General features: G+C 40.8%; 1 protein-coding gene across 1 annotated transcript; it reads left to right on the top strand.

Annotated features, from left to right (window-relative positions):
• The first annotated feature begins 1,052 nt into the window (after positions 1–1,052).
• On the top strand, positions 1,053–18,617 carry LOC110961313 (protein FAM171A2). The gene is made up of 8 exons (XM_022208883.2): positions 1,053–1,296; positions 5,602–5,829; positions 8,958–9,050; positions 10,858–11,016; positions 12,204–12,383; positions 12,556–12,669; positions 14,448–14,574; positions 14,783–18,617. The coding sequence occupies exons 1-8, from the start codon at positions 1,200–1,202 to the stop codon at positions 16,263–16,265; spliced, it is 2,481 nt and encodes an 826-aa protein (XP_022064575.1). The 5' UTR covers positions 1,053–1,199; the 3' UTR covers positions 16,266–18,617.
• The last annotated feature ends 219 nt before the right edge of the window (positions 18,618–18,836 follow it).

The raw sequence follows: 18,836 nt of genomic DNA, 5'->3' as shown, positions 1-18,836 counted from the left end.
GAGAAAAACAAACTCCAACTGAGCTGCGCTACTTTGAAACAACCCAACAAGACCAACACCGTTCTGCCCAGAAAAACTAATATTATGAATGTTTGCTGATCTTGGTGGAAAAAATAACAAAAAAAACCACCATAAAAACCCCTTAAGATGGCTGTTTTATGGTGTTTTATATAATAATGGAACAAACATTATTTGTAAAACTTGTAAGATACACTCTAAAAAGTACAGAACTGTTAAATCATGACAGTAAAAATCTGTTAAATCTAATCTTGATCCAGTTTGAACATTTTAATGCTCCTGAACATATTTAATATGGGCGTAACATTCAAAATAGTCATTTTTTGCATTTATTTCTCAAGAAGAATCCAGTCTTTCACAGTTAAATGTATGTACTATGGTGCTGATAATGGAAACAAGCTCTAATATTTATAACAAGGAACATTTTAGCATTTAGTTCATATTTTTTATGTTGTTTGTTTTAAGAAATATTGCTCGATATTTAAAATTAGTCTAATTTTATAGTACATAATGTTATAGGTTCTTAGCCTTATTTGTAAAAGAAAAAACACAAAAATATGAGAAAACAAAATATGGACATGAAAAAATGCATATATATATATATATATATATATATATATACATCTTAAATTTTCTTATCATTTTTATGTAAAAATATATACAAATATAAAATTATATATATATATATATATAATTTTATATTTGTATATATTTTTTACATAAAAATAATAAGAAAATTTTAAGAAAATAATAATCAAAAAATTAAATGCGCACATGGGCTAATTTTTTGCAGTTTAATCTGTGTGTGTGGCCTGATAAATTCAAACTACACTACAGAAATGTTAGAATTATTATTATTGTTATTATTATTGTAATTATCATTATCATTATTATATCACCGTAATAATAATAATAATAATAATATTGTTATTATTACTATTGCTATTATTATTATTATTGTTATTATTTCCCTCCCCCAGGAGTCCAGCTAAGCCTCAGTTCCTCCTCTGACCAACAGGAGGCGCCACAGCTCCTCAGCAGCAGCAGCTCAGACAATAAAAACAAGGCGAAGCCCGAACCGTCGGCAGCATCTCGGCTCCATTCAGCCCCGGAGACGCTGATCGGAGGGACGGAGGAGACAGGCCTGGATCCGGATCCTGGACCGGAGATGTAGCTGCAGGATGCTGGACCTCCGCTTCCCCCGTTGTCTGCTGCTGCTGTCGGTGTGCGCGGTCTGGGAGGCGCTGAGCAAATCCGTTCCAGACCAGGGAGCCTTCGGTGAGTGCTGGGGGGGGGTGCAGCACAATGAGGAGATGGGAGTGGTTGGAGCTTTTTACGGCTTTTGTCGACAGAAAGCGTCGATGTGAGCCCTGAAAGCAGACATCCTCACAGGGAGGAGGTCCGGCGGAGCTCCTGCTGAGGTTCCTGCCGCCAGTTCGGCTCCAGAGCGGCCGGATTGTTCGGTGGTGGAGCTGTGGTGGGGCTGGGAGGCCACCCTGGTGTCTGGAGGTGATCAGATCTACAGATGTGCTGCTGCTCTGTCAGGCCTTCATGCTGTCATTGTTGCTCTGAAGGCCTAAAAACGAGCCCCGAAGCTGCACGTTTCTGCTTTAATCAGTCATTTGTGAGCAGAAAGCCCAGAGGAGCAGAGATGCAGCCGTTAAACGTCCTGTGTTTATGTCGCTGTGTGCGTTTTGAAGGACATTATGTAATTAGGTTGCTTTATGGATGCTGAGTCTGATGAGATGCTTGGATGCTCAGACTGACTGCAGGAATTCATGCATTTACTCATTTAGAAGCTTCATCCTGCTGCTGCACTGCTTAGGAAAGGAAATATTGCTGTTGTTTTTTTTTAGCATGTGAGAACATTTAGGCTGCAGGATCCGATTTTTCAACAAAACACGTGCATTTGATTAAAAAATACAATACAATGTGAAAATTTGAACTAAAAATGCATCAGTTTTCACCTTCTGTTTATATTTTAAGCACATTTTCTTGATAATTCTCATCCTACTGCTAAAACTATGTATTTTAGAGCTGTTTGCCTGGTAAAATGTGATTTAAATGCCATTTTAAAGTCATTATTGAATTAATTTTATTTGTATGCCAAAACGAAAATATATATTCAGCTCAGAAAATACAATATTTGCTATAATTTATGTGAAAAACTCATCAGTTGTCACCATTCTGCACCCTATGCCCTTCAACTATTTGTATTTTAAGTACATGTTGGTGATAATGCTTATTTTATGTTTCAATTTTGTGCTTTATTTGCTTTAACTTTAGTGGGGAATCTTAATACTTAAGGATTGGATTTTAAGTCCAATATTTTGCTGTAATTTATTATAATTGGGCAGTTTTCTTTTAACATTAATGGATTAACAGTAAGTCAGTAGAAGTGCTGTTTCCAAAACGCAACTGAGGCATCAATTAATTCACAATTTTCTCATTTAAACAGCAGCTAACGAGCAAAATCTGTAGAGAGTGGAGCTAAATGAGGTCATAAGAGGTAAAATTGCACTAAAAGAAATGTTTTCAGTTGTATTCAGGTCCTTTACTTGACTATAATTAACAATGTTTTCAAAGTAAAAGTAGAATATGTGCAGCAAAATCAGCAAAATGTGCAAGTACTTTACACTTTTACTTTCACTTAAAGGAACTTAACACCACTTCTTTTAGGGACATTTGTTTATTAGAACCAATCTTAGTTTACATCTTTATAGAATTTCCTCCTTAGCTGCTGCTGAAATGAGGAAAATCATTAATTAATAGAAACCTCGGGTCAATTTTGCTGACCTGCAATCATTTAAAAAACATACTGAATCCACTACTGTTGAAAGAAAACCTGCACATTTTGCAGAGTGAGGCCAAAAGTTCACAACTTTTAGCCCTTTTTACGACAATGAACTGAATTTCTTGGGGTTTGTTTTAGTTCTCCGAAGCTTTTCACTCATTTCTAACAATTTTTAAACCAAATAATTGATCTTTTAATCCAGAAATGAGTTGGTAGATTTTATAGTAATGAAAAAGCAGCAGCATATGTTGATTATATGTAAAGAAAACCACACAAACTACACATAAATGCAGAAATTCTACTAAACTATCAGCCTCCTACCTCAGGATTTGAGTCGTACTGATTTATCTTGGCCTAGTAAAGCGGCTGCACTGAGTTTTTATGGGTTAAACTGCACTAAATCAACCCTGAAGCACTCTGAGGGAGTGAAACTTTCCCATACTCTCTGTGGAGCGACACAGTGACTCTCAGTGTTCGTGTCAATGGAGCTGCTTCAGGCTTCGGTGTTTCAAGTGGCGAGCCCAGACTGAGGAAATCCTCTCCTCACATCCACTCACAGCAGAGCCTTTATTGGAGCAATTCTGCTAATGTCTGACAGCGTTTATCTACACACAACGGACGCAAACACACACATACATGCAGCTTATTATCTGACAGTTAGCCTCCAGGAGTTGTGCATGCAGGGGTTTTGCCGTCGGTTTTCGGGGGACGGAGAAGCACAACAAGCGGCTTTTTCTGGAGAGTCGGAGCGTCTCCATGGAAACATCCCAGCCGTGACCCACATCCACGCCGTCCAAGAGGCGGAGATGAGAAACAAAATGTTCCGGGGGGAAGCTGAAAAACATGAGGATGAAGGGGGAAGGACGGCTGGATTTGTGGAGGGTGTGTCTGAGGGCTGCCGACGTCTTCGTCATCCCGATGATAATCCACATCTAGGGGAAGTGATTCAAACAGAAATCACCCTCTGAGACGCATTTCATCACTTTAAGCAACAAAATCTGAACACACAGACAGAAAATACAAGTTTTAATAATCTGTGCGACTGTCTGTGACTGTCCTCGTTTACAGGCACCAAAAAATATTGTTTCCTTGTCTGAAGAAAATCCAAAAATTCAGCAAAAAAAGAAATTCCTTGGATTTCAGAAAATTTGCAAAACCTTCAGGAGAAAAAAATCCAATAATTCCTTAAAAGTTTCCCTTAATATATATATTTTTTTAAATCCCCCAAATTTTGCAAGAAAACCATCTTGCAACCATGTGGCTGAAAACCATCTAGCTTGTTGTTTTAAAGTGGAACTTGAATCTAGGTTTGGATGTTTAAACAGGAAGTGGTTGGAACTCCCTGTTTACCTCCGTGTAGCTGCTGCAAGATGTTGGTAAAGCTAGATGGGTTTTTAGCCGGCTCAGTGCCAAAAAATGAAGCTGTTTGCACTTTTATTTCATAATAGTATATCCAAAAGTTTCAAACAGACTCCTGCACAACATTTTGGTGCTAGAACTTCATCATTCCGCTAGAACAAGTCGCCATCTTAAACAGGAAGTAGTTGGAACTCCCTATTTATGCTATAAGAAAAGGCTTGAACTCCAAAACAACATCCTAGATTCACCTACGTTTATCTGCTGCCAGATGTTGGGGATGTTTTTCATGAATGTAGTTGAGCCTTACGAGGTTTTAAGTATTCACATGGTGCCATTTTTATGCACATAACTGATTGCAACTTGCACACATTTTTCTGTAACTTATTGAAATTTTACCTCTGTACATTGATGTTTTGGAACCAAAACATTGCAAATAAATGTATTTTTGCAAGTTTGACAGCATGCAGGAGTCTGAAACATCTAGCTAAATACAACAATTGAGTTGTTACAGAAGAAGTTGTTTGAGTTAAGTTGAGTTCTTTAACCAAACCGCTCCATTTAACCCAAATTTAAACATTTATTCCTTTTCTCTTGACCTGCTGCAGACTGAACTGGGCTGCGTTGGGATTAATTAACTTGACATAAACTAATTAAGGCTGTCACCACATCCCAGCGTACTCATCAAGCTGTCGTTGAATCCGAGGCTCCGTATCGAAGCTTTTCTAGGAAATTAAAGGCAGATATGAGGATGAATCACTGGTCTCTGACTCAGTGTTCCTTTGTGCTCTGGGGGGAATTCTGCTTTCTGTAAATAGACTTCAAACAACCTGCACAGCTGTGTCTCTTCTGCACCGTCACCATTTCTCTGACCATTTTTCTTTCCCCGTTGTTTTTCTGTCTCCATTTGAGAATCAGGTTGTTTCTCAGTGACACAGACGAAGCCGATTCTGAGGCCTTGATCCGTCAAAACATCTGTTTTGTACTGTTGTAGATTTATTATTTTGGGGTTTTTAGACTTGCAGAATTGGTAGTTCACTGATGAATACGATAAAATACCGCAAAAATTAAATGTGCTGTGTTACAGATGGTGCAAATGTTTAAGAATATCAGCTAAAAAACAAACAAAAAATATACATAAGCACTGATTTCTTCCCTATGTTGATATTCACGTTGTATAAATTCCAAGAATGTACGTCACATTATCATCAAAGTCTGATGATGTGGACATAAAATACAGGTTTATAGAATCTGTGTGCCTGTTTCTGATGCATAAACATTTAAATATGCACTTTTAACAATAAAAAACAACAATGAGAACAATTAGAACAACAGTGAAAGCAAGAATAGTAACTTGTGTTGTGATAAAATCGCAAAAATATTCAGTTTCTACGTGTATGAAACAGGAAAACTCCATATTTTTTTTCTTCCAGAGGTGCAAATAAAAGTCCAGGTGTTCGACAACAGCGATTTGTCGCCGCTGAACGACGCTCTGGTGGAAGTCCACGGAAACCAAACCCTGCTGGCGTCCAGCCGGGCCGGCATCGATGGCGTGGTGAGGGTCAGCTTCCAGTACCGGACCGGAACGTGGGTCATCATCACGGCCTCCAAACAGGACTACGTCACCAACTCGGTGCCCTGGCACTCCAGCCGCATCCCACGTGAGTCCTTTTTATTTTCTTCTATGGTTTCAACCACTCTGTAGAAGACCTTAGAAGGAGTAAATATAGCTTAGCTCCTTTTAGCACTTTGTGTGTTTCTTAATATGTTTTTACCTATTTGTTTTATTTTACTCTGTTAAGTGCTTTGTGCTCCTTTTGGCGGTTGGAAGGCGCTTTATAAATAGAATTTGATTGATTGATTGATTGATAAATATGTTTCATGTACAGTCATGGGAAAAAAAAACATTGGACCACCCTTGTTTTCTTCACGTTCTTGTTCATTTTGATGCCTGGTGCCATAAAGGTCCATTAGTTTGGACAAATATAATGATAGCAACAAAACTAGCTGATAAGAGTTAATTTCAGAGCTGAAATCAGACATTTTCCGTAGTTTTCTTGATAAGAACCAAAATCACTTCAGTTCTTCCATCGGTAGGCATTGTTCTGCTAAAAACAGCTTCTAGGATTCCATGTTTTCTTTTCTGTCTGTTTTAGTCCCATGATCCACACAGGAGTTGGTACTGATGTTCCTGATGTCTCTTCATGCTCTCCACCAGCTTCTGATCACAGCAGCCCATTCCTGTTGCACCAATTCTAAGTAATCTGCTTTGTTTTTGGGCTTGTGGTTCTCCATTTAGCAGGTTTTCAGTTTGATTTAGATCTGGTGATTGAGCAGCCAAGGCATGGTTCCAATGTTCTGGTTCTCCATCCAGGCTCTAACTGACCTGTTGGAAAATCCAGTCATTGGAGGCAGGAAAGAGTTTCCCAGCTGATGGAAGAAGACTGTTTTCTAGTGTAGCCCCAAACATGACCTGGTTCATTGTCCCTGTTCCATCCAGACTGAAACTACCCCAGATGGTCACTGATCCACCCCCATGTTTTACTGTAGGGACAGACAGTCTGGTTTGGAGCTTCTCCAGGCTTCCTCCTAACCAGTAAGTTGGCTGGAGTGGACATCAACTGAAAACTGGATTCATCCCTGAAGAGAACCTGAGCCCAATCATCAACAGTCCAATCCTTGTGATCCCAGCAGAGAGTAACCGGGCTTTCCTCTGCCTTTTCTTGATGAAGGGCTTCTTCCTGCCCTGTGTGGCTTCAGACCAGCTTCAGGAAGTCACTTTCCAACTGTCGTTGCCGAACAAGTCCTAGTTCTCTACAGTGTTCACTCATTTTTAAGTTCCCTGGAGGTCTGAGGTTGCCTGGAAAATCCAGACTGACTTTATTTATGTATTAATATAAATACAAATAAAGGCAGTCTGGCATTGTGATGACAGGAGACGATTTCAAAAAGGAGGGGCTAACGAATGCAGCTTGAACGAGAAAGAACCAATCAGCGTAACACGGATGTGACGCACAAACAAATCGACCTTGAAGTCCATGTAGTCCAAACAACAACGGCATGCAGCCGAGAAAGCGTCGCGGTGAATGATTACTGCCGTTTTTGTCACAAAAATCTGCGAATACATGGGGTACTCTCAAGTACAACACTTATTTTTGAAAAGGCTACGCAACAAAAGACTCCTTCCGAACGATTAGCGGTGTTAGGAATAACTTTGTTAATGTTTGTGTTTGGTTACGGGAGGTGCGCAGGTGTTTTATGGGTAATCCAGGCGCTGAAGATGACGCAGCATTAACTCCCGCCTCCCGTGCTATGATTGGTCGTACCAAACTGTCCCGGGAGGGAAACGCGCCCAATGCCAAACTGACTCTCCTGTATCTCCTAACATGGAGATAGGAGATTACATGGAGATTCAGTTTGGATTTTCCAAGCTAGGTCTGAGGACAATTCTTGACACAGGAACAAATGAGTGACGGTCATCTGGTGGTAGAAAGACGTTTCCTGACCAGCTGGCAGTTTGGTAGAACCATGTTGGGTTTGTTTTTTCTTGGTTTAATGTACGACTGTCTTGGAGATCTTCAGTTTTTTCTCTACCTGTCTGTCACTCATGATGGCTGCCTTTGTGGCTTCACATAATTCTTTAGTTTTAGGCGTTATGTGAGCGCTGACAGCTTCTGAGTTGTGCTACGGCTTGAATGTCAGCAGGAAACCACTCTAGACCTTTGAAATGTCCTCTTATATGTCCTGGAATACAATGAAGCTGAAGCACGTCAAATAAGACTTAAAGTATTATAGAATCAGCTGCATTTATTGTCCTGTTCATAGCATTCTTCAGGTCAGTGGTACCAGGCATTGAAATGAACAAGAAATTGAAGAAAACGAGGGAGGTCTAATCATTTTTTTTCCATGATTGTATGTTTTATATATGAGTAAAAGTTGTGGATATTTTCTTTTGCCTGGCGTCTGCAGTAATGCCGGTTACAAAATGTTTTCATACGTGATAATCAAACGGTGTTTTTTTGCCCTCTGCAAACGCTGCAGGAAGCTGCTGAATCATTTTTCTGTTTCTGTCAAACACCATCAATCCTGCAGAAAACACTCAAGAAAGTTCATCATCACATGAAGAGCGAGTGTCAATCTGAGCTCGAGCTTGCATTGTTTTGTGAAATTTCTAGAACTCATTGCCATTTACTGCTGGGAAATACTAAAAAATACAATATAAGAAGAAGAAATAGTCTCCGGTCTTGTTGCTGTTCTGTGATTTTCCAGCACACTTTCATATTTGGCCGGTTGATCTTGAAACTGATATTGAACTACATTTTTATTGTCTGTCCGCCGGGCTGTCTTGGTAAAAGAATCAGCCTTATTTCTTGTTAAAATGCAACCTGCTGCTGCACGTTTGGTTTTCTGAACGTCTGAATTTAAGAGCCAGGCTGGTGCTACTGTCATTAAAACAGATGTGTTTGTAGAGCTGCAGCTGCTAAAATTATAGATTAAATTCAGATTTAATGACATCAGTGGCACAGCATTCAGATCTCACTCTGACCTGGAGGTAATAATAAATAGATAGATCGTATTTTGAAATAATCCCAAGTGTTTCTGATCCGTAGAGCTCACGGTTTTTAATTTTGGCCGACATTCGAGGCATTATTTCTGCCTGGCTGTGAGTCTGTTCCTTCAGACAGTAAACTAGCCGAGGTGTTTGAGCCTTCAAAGAATCTCTGTCTCAGCATTGTTGGTGCTGCACCTGTAAAATCTGCTGATTTCGTTGAATCTTTTGCTCTTTTAGTGTACGCTTCAGTCAGCTTGTACCTTCTCGCTCAGAGGCCTGGAACTCTCATTCTGTACGATGACGTCCTGCAGGTGCTGTCTGGGTCACCGGGTGAGGAAAGCTGTCATTTTTCTGGATGTTTTATCTGTCATGCATGTTCATTTATACTGTTGTGTCTTCATTTTACGATTATCCGACCTAAATGCAAAGTTGAGACCCATTACATCAGAGGTATCAAACTCCTTTTAGTTCGGCCCAGTTTGATCTCCAGTGACCAGTAAAATCACAGAATAATAACCTATAAATAACCACAACTCCTAATGTTTCCTTTGTTTTAGTGCAAAAAAGTACATTCTGAAAATGTTCACATTTAAGGAACCATCTTTCTACAAAACATTATGAACAAACTGAAATTTCTTCAGAAAAATAAGTTCGATTTCAGCATTATTCAGCCTCAGTTTATCATTTCCACATTACAACTTCCAGATCACAGAGTGTCTACAAAGATAAAAAACATTTAGAATTCTGGAAATGAATGATGTAGTATTTTACTTTATGATCAAAATGACGAAAGTCCGACAAAAAAAACAAAAAAACAACAAAAACAAGACAAAATATTGCAAAAATGAAACCCAAAATGACAAAAAAAATGAAGCAAAGGAGACGAAACAAAACAAAAAAGAGCCAAAAAAAGCTACAAAGTGGCAAAAAATAGACAAACGACAAACCGAGAGAAAAAATGACACAAATGAGGCCACAAATGACGAACGACACAAATAACACACAAAACACCAAATAAAGCGAAACACAAAATGACAAACGTAAGAAAAAAACACAAACGAGACAAAAAAGAAACACAAAATAACAAAAACGAGAAGCAAAACAACAAAAACATGAGACAAACGACAAGTCAGAGGAAAAAACAACACAAAATATTACAAAACGAGACACAAAACGACAAAAATGAGAAACAAATCGACAAAAACATGAGACAAACTACAAAAATCAGAGAAAAAACAACAGAAACAAGACAAAATGTTACAAAAAAGAGACACAAAATGACAAAAATGAGAAACAAATTGACAAAAACATGAGACGGACGACAGAAATCTGAGAAAAAAACAGCAGAAATGAGACAACATATTACAAAAATGAGACACAAAACGACAAAAATGAGAAACAAATCAACAAAAACATGAGACAAACGACAAAAATCTGAGAAAAAAACAACAGAAACAACACAAAATATTACAAAAACGAGACACAAAATGACAAAAAATGAGAAACGAATCGACAAAAACATGAGACAAACGACAAAATCTGAGAAAAAAACAACAGAAATGAGACAAAATATTACAAATATGAGACACAAAATGACAAAAATGAGAAACAAATCGACAAAAACATGAGACAAACCACAAAAATCTGAGAAAAAAAACAGCAGAAACGAGACAAAATATTACAAAAATGAGACACAAAATTAGCAAAGAACAATGAGCAATCTAGTATCTGACTTCATGATCAAAACAACTTGTGATGGTGTAGAAATTATTTTAAAATTATAGTTTTACTAATTTACAATCTGCAGTTAATGTCTTCTCTGGACCCTCTGGAGGGCCTCTTTTGGCCCACGGGCCGCATGTTTGACACCCCTGCATTAGATTTTTATTCTTTACCCTTCAGCTGTTCTTCTCGTCACATCTTACATTAGTTTGTCTCCAGCAGAACGTGACGATATGTTCAGGCCTCTGTACACTTCTACTGGTTAGCATTTAAATGTTATTTGCTGCAGCTAAAACCGTAACAACAGCACAGTTTCTCCAAACGCAGTCGCCTCCTCTTACCTCTACACTAAAATAGCAGCGTTTTTACACCTTCCGAGGGTGTTTGCAGCGTTGACAGACTGTTTCTTTTTCAGGAGCTCGTAACCAGCCGCTGGTGCAGCTCCAGAGGAAGTCCATCCAGCTGCCGTCCACCTCCAACTACACGGCGCTGTCGGCCGCCCTGACCACCGCCAGGAGTCAGTATGAAATCGGAGGTTTCCCCTTTCTGCTGGGCCAAGAGACCAACAGCTCAGGTCAGTCTCAGAAATCAACGTTTGGCTAAAATCGTGTGTTTGTCCTGGCTTCTTCAAGGCGGTGCTTTACTTTTTCAACATGATTTTCATGTAGAAAAGCCTCTCAGAGCTGCTCATGTCGCTGACTTGGAGTAAATTCTGGTGGAAACACTGAGAAAAGTGTCAAAGAAGCAGATTAATTTCCACAATTTGAGAAGGAGGTATTGAACAAATCATATATTGGTGTAATTATGTACGTTGTTTTCGATGTCTGCATTGTACATGATGAAGAAAAGCTCTTTTACACCCAGTTCTTGGTGGATTAAAGCCAAATAATGCAATAACTGCACTGCATTATGTGTGTTTTTATTTTGTCCATCACATTTAAATCACTACAGCATGGATTAAAACAGAAAACACCTCACTGATTAATGCAAAAGCAACACAATCTGCAGCCAAGAAGTTCAATTAACACTTCTGTAAACATGCTAACTTTCATTCTGCAGGACTGACGCCATTTATTGTCGCTAAATATATTTAAAAAGCATCTGAAGTTGCCACAAACAGAAAAGTAATGACATTCTACCAATATAAGGGTATGAGATTGTTTTTTCTTTTAGATATCAATACTAGTAATGTCCAAAATCCCTCCCTGGTTGTTAGAGAGTGCAGAGCTGAAATTAATAAATCAATAAATTCAATACCTGATTGTTTTCATCTATTTTTAAAAAAATATATCTGTAAAGATATGAGGGCTCCAGCTTCAGAAAATGTGAGGATTTATTAATTTTTCTGCTGTTTTTTTAGCAAACTGAATGTCTATGAAATAATATTGTTCACTTTTGATTATTTACTGACATTTTATGAGCTAAACAACTGATTGATTATTGAAAAATAGTCTGCTAAGTAGAAGTGGTTGTTTGTTGCAGCTGTAGAAGGCACTAAAGTATCTAAACAAGACCTCTAAATCTCTACAATGCATAAAAAATGTAGTAGTTCTTGCCAAAAAAGTTTAACGTGACACTCCACCTGACAATAATTACACTGAATAAGTGTCAGAAATCTCATTCTGCTGCTCGCTGTAGCATCAAATACTGAGTGTTTATATTATAGGCTGGAGTAAAACTGTCAACAGGGCGAGTTTATTCCATTAAAATCCTGCAACAGCACGAATAAGAGGCATTGAAGCTGATGTTTTTCCCCGTCAGGTGCAGAAACGGGGTGGACAGACTTGACAGCGCTGGCAGTCGTCAGCATCCAGCTCTTCGACAAAGACGGCAGCGCCATCCAGGTCTCAGATCCGATCCACATCTCCGTGCCGCTGCCGTCTGACACTCGGAACAGGATGGCCACCAGTGTACCCGCTTGGCTGTATCAGCCTAAAACGGGTGAGCAAAACACATAAATCATGGATGCTGTGATGGAGCAGAGCTGACACGACGTTACGTAACGGCTGGCTGGAATAGAAAGTCGCGTCTGCTAGAATGTTTCCAAGCATGTTGTCCAAAATGTTGGCGTGCGGTTTTGTTTTGACGCTGATGGTTATTCACGTCCCTCCAGGGTTGTGGGTTCGGAACGGTACCGGCTACATCAAAAAGGACGGAGCGCAGTTTGTCTGGAACGTCGTGGTTCCTCAGATGGGATACTGGTTGGCTGCATTTCCTTCATCTTCAGGTACTTCAGCTCGTCTCTCATCTCATCACCCTGGTGTTTGTGCTGTTTTATTAACTTCCAGTGTTGCTGTTGTGCCAGCAGACCTTCCTTTTGGTGCCCAGAGAGAAAACAGAATCAGTGTATAGCAGCATTTCCATCACAGCACTTCTACAGAGTTTGTTTTACCCCTCAAAAAGTCCTATTTAAAAATCTGCAACTTCCAACAAAGAGGCTTTTGATTTGTATTGAAATTTATGCAGCTTAACAGCCACTGTTTTTAAAATGTTTACTGATTATTGGCGTAATCTTCACCAGGCTTTAGACTGCAACACATGACTGAACCATTTGGATGGATAAGATAAGATGTCTCTGTGAGGTATTTTTAGAAAGAAGACTGAGTCATGAACCATAAAACCGTAATTCATAATTCATAGAACAAGATGTAGAGAACCAGCTGGGATAAGTAAATATAGACTGAACTAGTTGTGTATTGACGTTGGGACCAAAGAAAGGTTGAAGTTCTATGGAACGTTCCTTTAAATGAGTCCCTAAATATATCTATATTTTCAGGGTGTTTCAGTTTAATAGCCTCAAAAGTTCCTCGTGGTTCTTGGGGACAGATGTTGCATAATTCAAAGAAGTCATGAAAGCTTGTTTTATTTGGTGCTTCTCATGAAGTTGTAAAGTATGGGTGCGTCTTCTTCCATTCTTTAAGGGTTGACTACCACTTAGAAGAAAAAAAACAAGCCACAGTACAGTTTGTACGACCTCAAGTTATGTTTCATAGGGACGGTACTCTCTAGTGAGGGTACAGAAGTGAATGACTTATAAAGCCATAAAGGCTCAGTAGGGAGGAGGTGGAGGCGGGTGGACGGGTTGACAAAACATTGGCTGATAACACGACAGAGTATTGTGTGTTTCAGATTTTAAAACAAAAGTAACCACGTTATTATTCTGAATATGACAGCAAAGGTCTTCTGTTTCAACCAAACCCTGATCTTTAACTAAACGTAAGCAGTATTTGTGCAGAAAACAAGCCAAACACTGGTAAAAAAATGCCTGTGTTGTATTTTTTGTGTGTTTGTTTACTGTTTGGTCGGTATTTAGCCATAAACCAAAGAATATGAGCAAATGAAAACTCTGACCTGATGATGGCACCAGATGAAAAGTTAAACATTCAACAAATATTACGATACATCCTCAGGAGGGCGTGAATGTTTTGGCTAAATTTAATGCCACTACATTCAGTGGTTGTGGGTATATTTCAGAAAGTAATGCAAACTTGATGGAGCCATTACAGGAAAGTTCTTGGAATGTGTAATTCAATGGGATTTATCCTCTGAAGACCATGAATGTCTGTTAGTTTTTCATGTAGCAATTGAGATAATCCAGCAGAGAGTGAACATTTTGACATTCTGATGGAGAAAATTCATAAATTTAACTGCAGTTCATCCAACAGTCCAGAACAAAGTGGTGGAAATATCAACTACTAGACAATGCTTTCAATAATACAAGCATATGTTCATCATATTTTCTAGTCCTCATGACATACTGGATCATGAATGTAAGAGTTTCCTCAATTTGGGTGACTCAAGATTGGATGTTCAACCAAATTCTGAAAGTCTTTGCTCTTTTTGATTTGAACCAAACTTCACAGATTTAATTCAGCAAATCAAATGAAACCCAGATGACTTTTTCTCAGATGTTTCACTTTGTTTTGGCCATATAGTCCTGTCAGAACAGTGTGCTGAGGAGGTAAATGAATCAGAGTTGACTTTCTGTGTTTGATTATCTTGCAGGTTTGGGTTTGTCCCATCCAGGCTTGAGGGACATCACCACCTACCACACCCTGTTCCTGCTGTCCATCCTGGGCTCGCTGGCCCTGCTGGTGCTCATCCTGCTCTGCGTGCTGCTCTACTACTGCAGGTGTGGGGAGCGTAGGCGCATGTCTCAGTTTTAGGTTTCTATTGGTAGCAAAAATAACAGATTCGGTTTGTTGGTGATCCCTGCAAACAGTCATGCATGAATGTGGATATGATTTTAGGTTCTCGTTGATTAGACTCTTCTTCTAATCCCCAAGTAGTTAGCTAGTGTATGTTTGTATTCTGACCTTCAGTTTCTGTTTCCCTTCTAGACGGAAGTGCTTGAAACCTCGTCGACAGCAAGGCAAGCCCCATTCGTCCAATCTAAACGGCGCTAAGAGAGACCAGGGTACGTCCACTTCACGCCTGAACCTGATCTGTGGAGGCCACGTTGAATCAGGCCCATCCAATGACAAATCTGACATGTCCCCGTCTCGAGACTACCAGAGTTCAAGGGAGGACTTAACCAAGCATGTTCCAGCCCACATGCTGCGACACGCCAAGGGAAAGAATTCAGGTTCCCAACGAGGTGAAAGCTTCCCCATGAAGGTTACGCGAGCGACCGAGACCAACAACTTGGACAACCCTTTGCTGCATGATGACTACAATCGGAGCTACAGCCCCAAAGAGGGAAAGGAGTCTGAATATCACAGACACCACAATGCCAACGACAATCGAGGATACTCCTCCGATCCCCCGTCCCCACCTCGATTCCAAGGTTATGTGCCAAGTCAGTCCGACAAACCTCCAGAATATTCAGCGGCAGCAGCTGACAGCCTCGCCAGACCCACATCCCTCAACACCCAACCGGGTCAGATCATCTTCTGCAGCTCCATCGACCAGATGAAGGAGAACATGTACCGGAGCATGGTGCCAACCCTGGTCATCCCGGCCCACTACATGCGCCTGCCATCTGAGTTTTCTGGCAAAGACGGCAAGGACCCGAAGGAACAAGACAAAGACGGTGCCCAGATGGGTGGAGGGCAGCAGCACCATCACCACCACTCCCAGAAACCAGGCCAGCAGCAGCAGCAAGGCGGATCCCAAGGCGACGACTCTGAGGAACCGAGCTGGGCGTCCGACTCCTCTGGCGGACCTGTGACCATCCCCGTCCTCTTCAACGACTCCACCATGGCTCAGATGAATGGGGAACTCCAGGCTCTGACTGAGAAGAAGCTACTGGAACTGGGTGTTAAACAGCACCCGCGGGCCTGGTTCATCTCCCTGGATGGACGTGCCAACGCTCATGTGCGCCACTCGTACATCGATGTCGGGAACGACCTCAGCGGTGGTGGTGGTGGATTTGGAGGTTCCAGCAGCGTCCCACGAGACGTCAACCTTGAGCCACCTCTGGAGTCCCAAGAGCGAAAAGCTGGAGCCAACCGAAAGGGAAAAGATGAGCGCTGGGGGACCGGAGGAAGGAAGGGCCACGGCATCAGCAGCAGTGGTGGAAAGAGTTACTCCAAACTGGCCTACCCCGACCACAGCGAGCCCAGCAGCAGCGAGGGGCGCCCGGTCTCACCCGAGGAGAATTCCCTCACCCCTCTTCTGGATGAAGGTCCGTCCTCCAGAGGGTCCACCATCCCCAGAAGAGGACGCAGTCGTGTGAACAGCAGCCGCAGCAGCAACAGCGAGAACCGCCGCGACTCCATGACCAGTCCCGAGGACGATCCTGACGACAAAGACGAGAACAAGAAGAGCCCCTGGCAGAAGATCGAGGACAGGCCTCTGATGGTCTTCCACCCCAGGAAGTGAGCTTCTTGAACTGAGCACTGGACCTTGAACAGTCTATTAAGACAAACATGGAAGACAAGTGATGTTTTCACAGAGAGAGATCACAATAAGCACAACCACTGCTTCACTGGTCCATTTTCGGGTTGTTGTTTGACCTCTGTGTTTCTGGTGAGGTGCTGTTGCACTGATTACTCTCGTGGTCTCACTGTCAGTTAATCCCACTGGTTTCCGCTGAGTTGATCTATTGTAGACTGAAATCTGTCCAGTTTATTGTGAACCTTGTCACCTATCACATCACTGAACCATCGTCTGAGCCATTGCATATACTGACTGTGGAAATAGCCATTTTATAGAGCAAAATATAAGAATAGAGCACTTACTAATAGTTTGAGAGCTGACTGATTGATACTTACCAAGAATTTGGAAGTAGATGACATTTTTTATGGATTGGTGGGGGTGTAGGTGAATTAGATTTCCTTTCCTGGACTAATTCTACTGACAAGCTCACGTTGATGGTAGAAGTTTGTGTTTCCTTGACTAGCCGTTGTCCTAAACTGTAACTTGGATAAGTTTTCCTTGAAGGAAAAGCCCAAATAAGTGCAGAACCTATACCTGATTTTTGTCTTGAGCCCCTGTAAACGGATAATGCAAACCATAAATTCCACCGTGTGACTTGCATTTTGCTCCTTCAGGGATGTACTTGATTTCCTCTTCCTCCTGTACTGTGTTCATGTGTTGTATCTTCCTTATTCAGATAGTAATGATTTGAATCGTTCAGCATCATCTCCAAGTCTCTCTGTCACCCTTTCTTGTCATGGATTTATCGCAGTGATCTACTGTACGATTCTGCCAAAAGTACGCATTTCTGCCTTTCTCCTGTTGTTGAGAATTTTTTCGGCCAGCAGAGACTTTGCAATTTCTGTTGTGTAAATAGATGCCCAGACATTTGAAAGACCATTTGGTATAGAAAGGTTGCATGCATATGAATGTATGAAATAAACCGAAGGCACCAAAAGCCCCCCCTCTCCACAGATCCCTGGGCTCCTGTGTAGTCTAAACCCCTAATCGCCAAGAAACATGGGTAAGTCTGAACACATGCGGCTCTGCAAAAACGCCACTTTACTTGAAGACTTACTTATTTAACAGAATATTCTACTGAGATCCACAGGGGTTGTTTGCAGACAGGGCCTGTACCACTTCTCTCCTGTAAGTGCCTTCTTTCACAAAGGATCGAGTGATAGGCATGCCGGTCCCTTTTAAAAAAAAAAAAAAAAATGCAGTTAGGCGTCACCTAAACTTGGCCGTTGACATCGGCAGGCACTGATAAGCACACTGCATCGTGGTAACGACAACAACACGCGTCACTCTGGGGAGCATGCCTGCCAAAACTGACTACTTTTCTTGTGGCTATTACATCCTTGGATATCTTAATTCCTTGTATCTATCCTCTTTTTTCACCAAACTTGTAAATGGTATGATGAATTATATGAGATTTTATGTGTATACGATGTGCATGTAACATGTAGAATAGGGTGTTTTTAAACGAAACCTTTTTTGAGACGACAACGTTTGGCACAAAATGTGACTCGCAGATGCATTGAACTGTGTTGCCAAATGAACTGAAGATGACACACTGACTCTGTTTTTTTTCTTCTTCCCCCCGTAATCCACCTCTAACAAAATTCACTTCCGGTCGTAAATGTTTACAACGATAACATACTGACCAACACGCTCCCGCTGTTCCTAGCATCACCACTGCCTATGACGCAACTGTGAACTCGAAGGTTTTTCTGTCGTCGTTTTTTGCAGAATTATCGGCCGAAGTGAAAACACTGGAGGGTAAATCTCGAAGGCTGTATAAAAGTCACGCTTGACATGTTTTCACCCTTCGCTTGCTGTTCATAGGCCTGTGTCAGTAGCCTGCAGTACAAAACTGAAAATGTGATGTTAAGTCTGAAGAAAAACGCCGCCATGATGAAACGATTCCTGCTGAACTGTCGTGTCCACTGCTGTAAATGTACGTTTTTGGGTTTTTTTCTGGACCAGATATGGAATTTATTATAAGTTGTGCAATTGTGGCTTTCCTTGCTTGTTTTTGTTTTACGTGGGAGATGTGTTTTTTTTTCTCACTAGATTTTGTGAACTTGTGTTTCGGAGAGTATTCGGTCTGAATACTGAAGCCCTGAGAGGACACTTTAGAAACCGGAGGCCCGATTTGTTGGATTTTGATAGTAACTTCCGGAGGACTGAACTGTAGGCCTTCATCCTGTGCAGTAAACCATTTGCTTCATGAACCTGGTCAGTTGTTTGTAAACTGTAAATTGATTCCTTCTGTACATGAGACAACATAGAAATAAATTTGTTCCCACGCTCTGTCAGTATTTCGGGTTTTACTTTGAAACATCTCATTTGTTTTGCTGTAGAGGTCGTAAATAATAAATCTCTTCATCCAAACTAATGCAGCTGATAACGTTTTAATGGAATAATACAACAATATAAAGCACGAAGCTCTGGGTTTAAATATTTCTCACATGCAGACATCAAATTGATTTATGAAGAAGTTTTAATCATGACTGTAGATGCTTTAAGCAG

The sequence above is a fragment of the Acanthochromis polyacanthus genome, chromosome 19, assembly GCF_021347895.1.
Source record: "Acanthochromis polyacanthus isolate Apoly-LR-REF ecotype Palm Island chromosome 19, KAUST_Apoly_ChrSc, whole genome shotgun sequence".
Taxonomy (NCBI): Eukaryota; Metazoa; Chordata; class Actinopteri; family Pomacentridae; genus Acanthochromis; species Acanthochromis polyacanthus.
This window is presented reverse-complemented; position numbering and strand designations above follow the sequence as displayed.

Bases quoted from the DNA above. Each gene is read 5' to 3' on its own strand.
- LOC110961313 (XM_022208883.2), top strand. From the start codon at position 1,200: ATGCTGGACCTCCGCTTCCCCCGTTGTCTGCTGCTGCTGTCGGTGTGC. The intron at 9,051-10,857 runs GTGAGGAAAGCT...TTTCTTTTTCAG, and splicing joins GGTGCTGTCTGGGTCACCGG to GAGCTCGTAACCAGCCGCTG. The intron at 12,670-14,447 runs GTACTTCAGCTC...ATTATCTTGCAG, and splicing joins TGCATTTCCTTCATCTTCAG to GTTTGGGTTTGTCCCATCCA.